General features: G+C 47.3%; 1 protein-coding gene across 1 annotated transcript in view; it reads left to right on the top strand.

Annotated features, from left to right (window-relative positions):
- The window catches only part of SUPT6H (SPT6 homolog, histone chaperone and transcription elongation factor), a 1180384-nt gene that overhangs the window by 733709 nt on the left and 433031 nt on the right, over positions 1-13644 (top strand). Inside the window, exons 21-23 of the mRNA XM_078680107.1 lie at positions 8395-8530; positions 9010-9147; positions 10180-10347. Of these exons, the coding sequence (XP_078536233.1) occupies positions 8395-8530; positions 9010-9147; positions 10180-10347 (442 nt within the window). The remainder of the gene's footprint in view (positions 1-8394; positions 8531-9009; positions 9148-10179; positions 10348-13644) is intronic.

The following is a 13644-nucleotide window of genomic DNA, read 5'->3' as shown; positions in this document are numbered from 1 at the left end:
AACGTCCAGGAGGCGTTCAACGTCGACGGACAGGTGCCGTTCGACGTCGAGGGAACGTTCACCAGCTCACCGCAGGTCGCCTTCCAGGCGACATTCGACGTCGAGCAGGCGGCGGGATCATCGACAGCACGGATCGCCGTCGAGACACGGCTCGGCAAGGTCGAGGGAGGCTTCAGTGGTGCTGGTAACGGAGTCAGCTTCGCGCCACTCGTCTTCCAGAAGCAGATCTGCCTCCCCGAAAGTGCCTGCACGCGCCCAAAAGTCTCCCTCAAGATCCAAAGAGGCCGAGACAGCTGCTAGGGTGTACCCTAGATGGCAATTACCGTTGAGTCACTGGCGGGACTCTGGCGCTAGCAAACGCATGCAGGAGTATGCCAGCTCAGAGCATCGTTCACCTCTTCAGAGACTGGTTGAGGAGGCAGACATGGAAAGTCTTCCCAAACGCACATCTCCTGAGAGAAGGGTCGTGAGATCACGTTCTCCGAGGCGAGAGGAACGCGTCGGAAGGTCGCAGGAGTTAAGGCGCAAGGAGCATAAGCGAAGGAGAAGTACCCCATCTACCTCCTCCTCTTCTTCATCCGCCCGCTCCTCAAGGGGGAATTACTCTCCCACGTTATCGGACAGCCCAATTTCCAGGGTCTCTCCCATAGATGATATAAATACCTATCAAGACGTCCTGCAGAGAGGTGCCAAGAAACTCAATATCGAGATGTCAGTCCCGCAAGTCACGACTACGGTGATTTTCTAGACCCTCCACCAGAAAACGGCATCTCGACCTCTGCTTTCGTTAGTCCCAGGGATCTTGGACCCCGTCATGGACACTTTTCTGACGCCAGCGACTATAAAAGCAGTGCCAGCGCGTCTCCTCAAGAAGTACAAACCGGCTTCATCGGATCCAGTCTTTGTCAGAACGGATCCACCTGCAGACTCCGTGATTGTGGCGGCTGCCAAAAAGACTCATGCGGTATCAGCCTCCTCTTCTGTGCCATCTGACAAAGAGAGTAGATCCCAAGACTCGTGGGATTGTAGAGCCTGTACATCTGCGGCCTCCTCTCCTAAGGTTTCCAGCGCGGCTGCGCTGCTTAGCCATTATGATAGAGCTCTCTGGGACTCTTTGGAGCGTTTTAAAACCAAGCTTCCCAAAGAAGATCAAAAGGACTTTGATGAGATTGTCACGGAGAGTTCCCTGGTGGCTAATCAAATGATTAGTACGGCAGCGGATGGTGCGGTACTCTCTGCCCATTCCTACGCTCATGGAGTATGCGCCAGGAGGTCGGCCTGGTTAAGACTCACAGGCCTGAAACCCGATGCCCAACAGAGGATCCTCAACCTTCCCTTTTCTGGTTCTTCTCTCTTCGGAGCTCACACGGAAGAAGAGATGACGCGGATGAAAACAGAGTTGGACACTGTTAAAGCGGTTGGTTTAGAGAAGAAGAAAGAATTCAAACGCCGCTACAAGTCTAATCAACGCAAGGGGCCTCAACAGAGGGTTCAAACCCCTCAGTGGTCCCCAGGCAAGCCCCAGAACAAACCTCAGTTTCGAGGAGGGAAGTCTAGCCGAGGTAGAGGAGGTCACCAGCAGTCCTCTGCCACGACGAGAGGTGGCAAGTCATGAACAGTGTCTTCCTCTGCCGCAGTTACCCACTCCAGTGGGAGGAAGCGTATCTCAACATCTAGCAGAGTGGGTCAGCATCACAAAAGATCGTTGGATGCTGAATATACTGAGGAATGGATACACACTTCGTTTCCGTGCGTGTCCACAGGACATTCCACCGAAAAAGTTGGGGCCGCATCAGTTGCCCCTGCTTCGAAAAGAGGTGAGAGCTCTTCTTTAGAAGCATGCGATAGAAGAGGTTCCTCCTTCACAAAAAGGAAGAGGAGTTTACTCCAGGTACTTTCTTGTCCCCAAAAAAGATCAGGAGGGCAAGTTTCGACCTATTCTGGACCTTCGGTTTCTAAAAAAGTTTATAACCAAGGAGAAGTTTTGCATGTTGGCCCTTCACCAAATATGTCCACATCTTCAAGTCGGAGATTGGATGTGTTCGGTGGACCTCCAAGATGCGTACTTCCACATCGGCATTGCAAAGCACCACCGCAAGTACCTGAGGTTTGTGGTCGGCCACAAACACTACCAGTTCAAGGTTCTGCCCTTCGGCCTCAAGCCAGCGCCGAGAGTCTTCACCAAGTGTATGGCGGTGGTGGCAGCTTTCCTACGCAAAAAAGGTCTCTTCGTCTTTCCATATCTGGACGACTGGCTGCTGAAAGGTCCATCTCCACAGCAAGTGAATCACGACCTTCAGACATGCCTGCGGCACCTGCACAAACTTGGCCTCCATGTCAAAAAGGACAAGTCAGTGCAGTCTCACACTCAGAGCATACACTATCTTGGCTCCATTCTGGACACAGGCGTGGGAAGAGTGTATCCTTCAGAGGAGAGACTGTCCTCAATGCGGCAGAAATGCAAGCTTCTGCTCCAGGTACAGTGCCCGACGGTCCAGCAGGTGGCATCTCTGCTAGGATCCATGGTGTCGTGCATTTTCCTCATCCCCCACGCCAGACTGCAGATGCGTCCCTTACAGCAGTCTCTAGAGGATCAGTGGGATCAGGCTTCAGGTCGATGGGAGGATCGAATATCTCTCTCTCAGGCGGCGAGATCCTCCATTTCCTGTAGCATTCAACAGCGCATTCTGATGGTGGGAGTTCCTTTTCATCAGCCACTCCCTGTACAATCCATAGTGACGGATGCGTCTCTCCAAGGCTGGGGGGCGCACATGGGGCGCCTCCAGATACAGGGCCGGTGGTCTACCAAGGAGCAGACTTACCACATCAACATGCTGGAGCTTCGAGTGGTCCATCTAGCTCTGAAAGCTCTTCTGCCTGCCATAGAATCGGATTCGATGCTGTCCAGACCGACAACACGACGACCATGTTCTACCTGAACAAACAGGGCGGAACCCGGTCGCTTCACCTCTCCCTGGAGTCTCAGGCGATCTGGCACTGGCTGTTCGCCAGGAACCTCACAGTGGTGGCAGTGCACCTGCCAGGCGAGCTAAACATCTAAGCAGACCCACTTCGAAGACCAACCAGACTGGGTGCTGCACGACGAGGTGGTGGCAGACCTCTTCCATTGGTGGGGTCGTCCGGAAATAGACCTTTTCGCAGATGACGTAAACGCAAAATGCCACGCCTTCGCGTCCAGATTCCATCGTTCAGGGACACGAGGGAATGCACTTTTGATGGACTGGTCAGGGACCTTTGCTTACGCTTTTCCTTCTGTCGCTGATCCCGAAGGTGGTGTCCAAGCTCCTCAGATCAGACATGACCATGATCCTGGTAGCTCCGGATTTGCCGCGGCAGTGGTGGTACCCGGACCTTCTTCATCTGTCGGTACTTCCACACAGGAGGTTGCCCTGCAGGCCGGACCTTCTGTTCAAGATGGGGGGGGAGGATTCTTCATCCCAACCTTCCCTCCCTGAACTTAACAGCATGGCTCCTGAGGTCCTCCAATACGGACATTTGAATCTGCCTCCTGATTGTATGCATATATTGAGAGAAGCCAAAAGGCCCTCCACAAGAACGTCTTATGCGTTTAAGTGGAAGAGGTTTTTTTTTTGCTGCAGGGAACGTCACCTGGATCCGACCAAGGGCCAGGAGGATAGTTATTCTCCCTTACCTCCTACAGTTAGCAAGTTCTGGTCTTAAGTATGCTTCCATCAGAGTGCATTTGTCTGCCATTACGGCCTATAGGAAGTCTCCTACGCAGCCTTCTTTTTTCCAGATGCAAGTGGTTAAGGACTTCTTACAGGGGTTAAAGAAAGTTTACCCCCCTGTTCGAAGCCCTTCTCCTCCTTGGGAGCTTAATTTGGTATTGTCCAAACTGATGGGTCCCCCGTTTGAACCAATACATCGGGCTTCCCTACAACATTTATCCTGGAAGGCCGCCTTTCTGGTTGCCATTACATCGGCTCGCAGAGTCAGCTAGATCCAGGCACTGTGCACCAATGAGCCTTACACTGTGTTCCATCACAACAGAGTAGTGCTAAGGGCTCATCCTTCTTTTCTCCCTAAGGTGGTGTCTGATTTTCACATCAATCAGTCCATTTCCCTACCGTCTTTCTTTCCTAATCCTGCATCCCCAGCTGAGCAGGCTCTTCACTCTCTAGACCTCATGAGAGTACTTAAGTTTTACCTTAGCAGTACTAAAGGTATAAGAAAGACAGACCAGTTATTTGTCAACTATGGCGCCATGAGAACAGGGTTTCCTGCAGTGAAAAGATCCATGTCTAGATGGATTGTATCCTGTATCACCTTGGCTTACCAGCTGGCGAAAAGTGTGTGAGTGGTGTGGCTCACTGGTTAGAGGCAGCAGACCCGGGAGCAGAAGTCGGCCCGGGACCAGGGTTCAATTCCCGACGCCGCAGGGTTGTGGACCAGGGTCAGCGGACTCGACAATTCTCGCCTCGGTGCCTACTCTAAACTGGGGTCCCACTCGGCAACTCTGGGCATTAGCTTGCCTAATCTCCACAACGGCCCCACCAACGCCGGGGATGCCTGGCTCCACCTTGGGGATTCCCAGTAGGGACCATCCCACAGGGAAAGCCAGGACGGGTTCCCCAGCGGTATACAGCGCCGGGACGCCCCTTTGCTGGGGCAGCTGTGCGCTTTACAAGTATACAACATTTAACATTTACCTTTACCTCCCAAAGCGCATTCCACCAGGGGGAAAGCGGCCACAGTGGCTTTCTTGCATGACGTCCCTATGTCTGAGATTTGCAAGGCTGCGACCTGGAAATCAGTTCATACCTTCACGAGGCTCTACTGCCTAGAATCTGAGTCCAGGGCTGATGCTCAAGTAGGCCAGGCCTCTTTGAGGCATCTGTTTGGATAGGGCTCTATCCTACCTTGGGTTTTTTGCCCGAGCGTTCTTAGCATGTTTTTTCATGTATTTTCTTTTGCCCGCAGGGAGATGAGGTGAGGCTCGCTATTCTAATGCTTATGACTATTGATGAGGATCCCCTGGAAGAGAAGGATTAGTTACTTACCTGTAATCCTAGTTCTCTTCCAGGGGTCTCCTCATCAAAGTCATAAGCAACCCTCCCGCCTCCCCTGGCAAAGAATTGCTATTTGTTTGGAGATATTGTTAGCCTATGTTCCATGGTTTATTCAGTCTCCGCAAAGAACAACTGACCTGTCTCCCCTGAGGCATGATGGGAAGCTGGGGGTCAGGAGTGCCTTAAAGGTAGAGTGTCAGTTTACTGCTATGCAGCTACAGGTTAGCTGTTCAGTCTTTTTAGACTGGGTATTTGCAATGCAGCCTGGAAGCTTTCTATACTTTCAGTCGGTTATGAGAATTTCTACTGTTTTCTTAGCATTAAAACAGTTTCTAAACAAGCTTTGCTGTTGTTTCTCATGTTTATAATGCATTTCTTTCATGTATGTTGGAAATCCTTTACTGCATATTCAGCTCTGATATTTATTAGGCTGCAGTTGCTTATTTGTATATATATATATATATATATATATATATGCTTATATATATATATATGCTTATATATATGTGGGGCACATATAATTTAGTGTTTCCGGGGTCCCGTGCAGGGGCGGGAATATTCTAATGCTTATGACTTTGATGAGGATACCCGTGGAAGACAACTAGGATTACAGGTAAGTAACTATTCCTTTTGTGTTGTATGCCCAAGTTCTTTCGACATGATTCAGGCAATCCCCTTTTGAGAAATATGGAATCCTGCACAGATGTGGTGGAATTTTGTCAAGGGTCTTGGTATATACTCCACTGAGTTGTGCCTTTCCTATGTTACTACTGGTGTAGTCACATAGATATTTGTGTAGCTCTAGCTCTGTTGCTCTGCCATCAGAAAAACATTATTATTTTTAATTGCTCGTGTGCTCAAGGCCTATATGTTCTGGACGCTTCAGCCCTCATCAACTCATTAATGCCACAGTAGTTGACTTTTCCTGTCTGCAGCATCTGCTTTAACACACTTTCTGGCTACCAAATATGTATCCAATGCCGTTCATTTTTAGGAAATGTTTTGCTTTTACAGAAACTGATTGGCTTTTCTCCCAAGTCCTTATAAATCCTTTCTCACTGGCATAAGTGTCCTCCACTCACCAACCCTATACCTCTATCAATGTATCCATTACCTCCACGCTCTCATTCATCCCAAACCACATACCACTACTATGATCTCCCAAATAACCCTTTCGAGACTCTTCCCTATCCCACCCCTCCTTGCATTTATTTATTTATTTATTTGTGGGTATTTATTAAGCGCAGCCTATCGCTCCAAAGGGAGCATCATGGCGCTGATTGTGCGTGGATGGGAATTAGGTAATGAAAAAATCTAAATAGCGGCCATCACATAGGTATCAGATTGCTGATAGACCCAGGTCTTCAGTTGTTTCCTGAAGAGACTCTCCGTCTCGACCAATCTGAGGTTTAAAGGCAAGTTGTTCCAAGCCCTGGCTGCTAGGACTGTGAAAGTCTTTCCGCCCCTGGTTTTGTATTTGTACCTCGGGATCTTGGTGAGGTTTCCACCGGAGGATCTCAAACATTGCGCAGGGTTATAGTGGACAAAACGATTGGCGAGGTATTTAGGACCTGTGTTTTTCAGGGCTTTGAAAACTGTTAGTAGGAGTTTAAAAAGGATCCTCTTGTGTAGTGGCAGCCAGTGGAGACAGTTTAATGCTGCTGAGGCTGAGGATTTCCTGGGAAGTTTTAACACTAATCTTGCAGCTGCGTGCTGTACACTTTGCAGCTTCTTCAGAGTGGACTTTTTCATTCCAGCCTTCAACCCATTGCAGTAGTCGAGTCGAGAGAGTATTAATGCGACCACGACCGATTTCCTGGATGCAATGGGGAGGAAGTCAAAGAATTTTTTTAAAGATTTGATAAGTCCGAAACAGCAACCTGCCGTGATCCTGACGTGATCATCAAAGGAGAGGGCTGAATCAAATTGTACGCCAAGATTGCGCGCAGAGGTCACTGCACTAGGCGGGGCCTCTGAATCTTTGGGCCACCAATCCTTAGGGCAGAAAAGCAGATCTTTACCTAATGGTATGATTTCAGTTTTACCACTGTTGCACTTCAGGTGGTTTTTATTCAACCACTGAAAAACCTCCGTGAGACAGTTCTGGAAACGCAGCTCTGTGTCCGTGCATTTTTTGTCGATGGAGACGACAAGTTGGGTGTCGTCAGCATAAGACGTGACTAGGATCCCATGAGACTCTATCACAGCTAGAAGGGGTGCCATATAGATGTTAAAAAGTAATGGACTTAATATGGACCCCTGCGGTACTCCCGATGTAATGGTTTTTTCGTTGGATAGGTAGGGACCCAAAGACACAGATTGGGACCTATTAGTCAGGAAAGATGTTACCCATGCCAAAGCTGTGTCTGTCACGCCAATCTCACGCATCCTCTCAATCAGGATGGCATGAGATATTGTGTCGAACGCTGCTGTGAGATCGAGCAGGATGAGGACGGCTTTCCTTCCCTCATCCTGCAGGAACTTGATGGAATCGGTGAGTTCTATTAGGGCCGTTTCGGTAGAGTGGCATCATCTCATACCTCTTTTTACTATTCCGATTCCACAAAAAAAGCCTTTCTAAACCCACTCTGATTCTTCCCCCGTCTACTCCACTGCGTCCACCTCCTTTTTACTCATCCCAACTATCCTCCTACTGCTATGAGCTCCAGAGAAAACACACAAAAACCTTCCCTTCTATCCCTCCACTATCATTTTCAATCCATATAACAGACTAACATGGCCACTACTCAAATTAATTTCATATTTCACCATACTAATTCACCACTAATCCTTATTGGTTCCGGAGCAGCGTGCTACTCGCCTAAAAAGCACTTCAACACCTTATCAGGGGTAGGAAGCCCTATACAAATGCTAACCTTTTGAACTCTTCTACCCTTTTGCCATCCTACTCAATCCAAATAACTGACTAATCTATCCACCGCTCAAATTACTTTTATATTTTCACTATACTAATTCACCACTAATTCTTTATGGGTTCTGGAGTAGCCTGCTACTCGCCGAAAAAGCAATTTAACGCCTCATCGGGGTAGTAAGCGCTATATAAATGCAAATTCAATACAATACGTTCTGCAGTGGCCTCTTATTGTGCATTCTTTTACTTTCATTAATTCTTTGTTATAATGTTGTGCTCTGACCTGAGTGGTCACTTCGCAGTGTTCCATGTACTTTAACTTTTTATTGTAATTTTGTATTCTGTCCTAATGAGCTTCCCAAGATGTTAAGCTACCATAGGTTTGATAGGAGCAGGCACACTAGCTGTCATCACCTAAGTAAGTGTGTCGGCTGATCATTTCTCTCTTTTTCTGCAACTTCTTGCCTGCAGCGATGCCCTAATGATGATAGAGGATGTAAAACGAATCGTGCAGGAGCTGGATCAGGGTCAGCAAATTTCTTCAATCGGGGTGGAGTTGGTCGACAATGAGTTGGCTCACCTCTACATGAACAGTAAGAAATCAGAGGTATGTTCATTTTCTGCATTTAGAATAGCACTATTATCTGAAGCTATTTTTGACCAGCCTGCAGGGAATTATGCAGTGTCGTACAATCCTTTATCAATTTCTTGTTAGGAAAAGCCTTCCAGTGCTTTTCAATGTTATAGGTTCAAAAGTATTATTTATAAAATACTCTGTATAAAATGTGGTAGCAATCCAAATACTATTCTGCATCTTTTGGTCTTCGTTGAGCACCCTCAAGAAGTGATGGACAGTCATAGTGTATTTTAATTGGTCTAGAATTTGTTGCTGACTTAAAATATTAGGAGGAATGAACGTGGTTGTCTAGTTCCATTGTAAAACGGGTAGCAGCCTTTTAAACTATATTTAGTGAATATCATGTGTGAGAAATTGTTTAGCCCGCTATTCCTTTTCTTAAGTTTTGATAGTTTGTATGTTCTTGTATGATATCTGACTTAGTGTTGTACTTCTATCCCCAATTACAGACGGAGTTCCGTGATTACCCACCAATATTACGCCAGGCAATTTCCATCGCTCGGCGTATTCAGGACCCTTTGCTTGAGTTTTCTGCAGTTTGCGGTGCGGACGAAGATATCATGTGTTTGAAACTTCATCCACTGCAGGTAACCCCAAGCACTGATTACATACTAACTGCACTCCTTTCAGACAGTCGCTCTATACTTTGTTTTAAAAACATCACAAATTAGCACCAACACCATTCAGTAGCAGCCCATAGTGAGCTCAGAAGAAAACAAGGATGCAGACCTGGTTACACACATTGCTGAGAACGCATGCTTTTTAGTTTCTTGGAGGTTTTTCGATTAATAGCAAAGGCGCTGTACACATCAGCTGGTATATTTAGAAGGACAAGCTTGTCTGCACACTCTGCTTTGCCCAAATAAGACAACCACTGAGAGATTAAGTATGTGGGATGGGTCTGAAATAGGAGTGGCCCACTATGCTATCGCTTTTACAAGTAACATAGACTGCCAGGGGTCGTATCACATTGAAAACCCCTTTTTTTTATCATAGTAGTAAAGATAGGACCTTTTAGTCTGTAACTCCAAACTATGTATCTGCTGCAGTGCAGCATATGGGTTTCCCTGAAACTACTACATAACTGGAACACTTGGTGTTAAAACGTAAGAGGCAGACAGCACCCTAAAAACGTGAAACAATTCTAACATGTTGAGCGTTTTTTAGTACTTCTATTGCATCTGTTGAGCATTGTAGAATTTGCACACTGAGGTTGGCATCAAATAACTAGAAGGATGAGGAAAGCAGTTTTGGGTCAAAGCAAAGTGTGAGAGAGTAGTGTTTCAAGTTCACTTCTCTCCGTTGGTACCAGTTAAAAACTGTATTTTGCCAGTGCATTTTTAGTAGTCTGAAGTAAAAATACTGCTATAAAATTTTGTACAAAAATTTAATCATTCTACATGAGTAATTTTTGTTTCAGGCTCATCTGCTTCAGTTGGATGTAGTGCTTTCATCTAAACTGAGTACTATTCTGCCAATTCACTTTCAAAGGAATTGATTTCAGAAGTGATAAAAATAATAATTGTCTTTGATGCCTCCAGTTTACTCTACTTTATAGATAGTTGTCCGGCTGAACTAGTTTCACTTCTAAACCTGCTGCCCCTTTTCCCCTGTCCTAGGAACATGTCACAAAGGAGGAACTCCTGGATGCTCTCTACTGTGAATTCATAAACCGTGTCAGTGAGGTGGGAGTGGATGTCAACCGTGCCATTGCTCACCCATACACCCAGACACTTATCCAGTATGTGTGTGGCTTGGGGCCCCGCAAAGGGTCTCACCTGCTTAAGGTAAGGACGGCTGGATCTTTCTAGTCTCTGACAGCTGAATTTCTTTTCCAGCTGACTTGGATTGTGAAGAGAATCCCTTGTGTCTTTGGGGGAGGTCTCCACTGTTCAGTACTGATAGTTTCGGTGTTTGAGAACTGCTGATCATAATGTATGTAAGGTTTATGCAATATATTTTTCTCTTTCCTTTTTTCAGACTGTGCTTTGTACTTGTGTAATAATGATTTTGGTACAATATTTCAAGTTAATTTGGCCTATGCTTGCATTTTGTGAAATGTGTTCATCTTACAGTATTTAATTCTGCATTGAATATCATTCGGCCTTTCATCAACCTTCCTTACAACTAAGACACAGCAACTTTATTTTTAGATGTGTATTTTGGGTAAACATGTTGAGCTTTGACATACCTTTTACCCTGATTTATTGGCACCCCAGCAGTAGGCGTTATCACTCGGATCATAGTGGTTGAATACAAGGTTTTTTCTGATCTTCACGAAGAGTAGAATATTTTAAGGGCTGCTTGTACATTTTCATTTTTTAGATTCTTTTTGCAAAGAAAACCAAAGCCAATTAATGCAATCAGTCACATATTACATTTGAGGTGAATAAGGGACAGTGATGGAGTTTCTCTGAAAGTGAAGCTTGACTCCTGCGCCTGTAAAGTGTAACGCTGCCAAAAGTGCCATGGGAAGCTATAGCTCTACCTCAACACTTGGTTAAAGCAAACAATCCTTGCAGCTTTTCTCAGAAAGACAACATCACTAAAGGAATTAGGCTCCGCCCATTTAGTCTACCAGGGCTTTTCAATTTTGATTTCCCCGTTTTTGGATCTTTGCTGTGGGTGAGTCTAACTACCTGAGTCTGACTCAATGTAAATTCACATTAATTAGACTGAAGGTGTTTGCCTTCCATATCCGCCTTTTAAAATAAGGGTGGTGCTGCGCAGGAAGGGTAAGAGTCACTGGGCTGTTTATATGTGAGCGCATGCGCTGGCTGAATGTGTGAGACTGCGTGTGAGAAAGGGCCTCTTTTGACCTGGTTAGCACCCACTTTTTGACTGGTATTGGTATGGTTTTAATTGTAGAGCTGAGAGTCCCTGCCACCAGATCCCCTGTGCCAGTGCTTCTTCCCTAAAAATGTTCCACAATTTACCTTTGGCTCATAGTAAATGGTACCCTAGGACATTGGGTCTGAAGAGGGCCCCCTAGGGACCTCTCACCTAGGCCATGCTGACTGCCACTGTAGCATGCATGACCTGGTGCAGACAAAATGACAAAGTCGACATGTCACACTGCATGTGTTTCATGCCGACTAGCACTGCCTCGGGTATAGGTAAGTCAAACCTCTAGCAGACCTTAAAGCCCTAACGCAGAGTGCACTATACCCTAGGTGTGGCCATATCTGAATGAGAAAATATCCCCATACAATATTTAAGTCCATTCTGATGTATTGTAAGTGCCAGGGAAGCCATTGAGAGTACATGGGCTGGAAATTCAACAACACGCGTTCCCCAGCACCATGATGGCTTCTCTGAAACTAGGTGCGTTTGGTACCAAACTACTTCTCTCAATAAACCCACACCGATGCTAGTGTGGGACTTATTGAACCATGTACTCAGAGGGCACCTCAGAGGTGTTTCCTCAAAACCTACCAACCCTGGTGTGGTCACAGACTGGCTGTAGGCAGCCTGCCACCACCATGTTTCTGGGCCCCTGGGTAGAAAGCGTCTGCTCTCTGGGACCAGAAATAAAGCACATCCTGGGTGAAGGTGTCACACCTCCTCCCCCAGGATGGGCACAGTGCTCGAGAGGGAAGCTTCAGAGGCCTGCCGTCTTTGTAATGCAACCCCTAGCCTCTGCTGCTAGCAGCAAATGGCCGCCCCCGATTTACACTTCCCCTTTGGGCAGAGAAACCTAGAAGAATAGGAGGTGCGCCCACCCCTGCCTACTCTAGCTCTAAGGTTGGGGAGGCGGGTGGAAGCCATCTTTCAGTCCCCGCCGTCTTGATGGAGAGACGCCTCCAATCAGGGCTAGGACAATGCCCCCTCCCACAGGAGGGTGGCATATTTGAGGGTGTTGTCCCCCAAGGTAAGGTGTCCATTTGCCCTACCTGCTACTTCCTTAAAACGCCCCTAAATTTAGTATTTAGGTGGCTCCCCAGACCTGAAAACTAGTTCCTGACGACGAAGCTTGAAGACGCCTACTGACTTGGCCCCAGCTTTACCGGCCTGTCGCTGCTTCAAAGACACTGCAAAAGAAGTCGATGCTTGTCCTGCAGCCAGCGACTTCCAGAACTCTAGGAAGACTGCCTTCTCTCAAGGAAGACTGCCTGCTCTTTGATAAAGACCAGAAGTCTTGATGACAGTGGATCTGTTCCCAAGAAATCTACTCAAAGGACTCTGGTGCCCTCAGAAACCACAGGTCCTGTCCACTCTGCACCCAACGCCTCCAGCCAGTGTCCGGGTGGTGTACGGATCAAGAACAGGTTCTCCAGCAACCCTGACCTCAAATCCAGCGTTTGCTGACTACTCCTGGACTTCATGGTGATGCCTGCAGACTGAATCCAGAGGCTCCCCCAAACGTGGCCGGCTCCGGTAAAAAGAATCCGGCATCAAAGTACACCCCTGCACCCGAAACCCAACCCAATTGGCATCTCTGTCCACATGTCAGTCCCTGGTAAATGGTACCCTGGGTACCCAGGCCTTTGTGACCAGGGTAGACCCTTAAGGGCTGCAGCACTTATTGTGCCACCATTTGGGGGCCTGTACCCTGACACACACACACTGCCTGAGCAGGCGGAGTATCCTAGTACATAATTAAACAAAGAGTCGACATGGCACATATCCCTGTGTGTCATACCCACAAACACACTGCCCTGCCATTGGTGTGGGCACAGGGGCATGATCCCTGTGCCCCTACAGTACCCAGGGCCATTCCTGGGCACTGTAAGTGCAGTGATGCCATTAAGAGTATTTGGTGCTAGGAGGTTGTCATTACGAACTTAACAGCACATTGATGGCTACACTGAAGACTGAGAAGTTTGGTATCAAACTTCTCAGCACATTAAACCCACACTGATGCCAGTGTCGGATTTAATGCCAAATGCACGACAGAGGGCAACTTAGAATTGCCCCCTGAACCTAACCTACAATCCACGTCTGGTCTGAGAGGCTCACACAGCAGACATGTTGCTGGACCCCTGGGTAGAGAGCCATCCTCTCTCCTGGGCCTGCAACAATGCACATCCTGGGCGAGGTGCTAGGTCTCCTCCCCCAGGATGGGCAGGGTAAGCTTGAAAGGC

The sequence above is a fragment of the Lissotriton helveticus genome, chromosome 3_1 (genome assembly GCF_964261635.1).
Source record: "Lissotriton helveticus chromosome 3_1, aLisHel1.1, whole genome shotgun sequence".
Taxonomy (NCBI): Eukaryota; Metazoa; Chordata; class Amphibia; order Caudata; family Salamandridae; genus Lissotriton; species Lissotriton helveticus.
The sequence above is the reverse complement of the archived record's forward strand: the minus strand, read 5'-3'. Positions and strand labels throughout refer to the sequence as shown.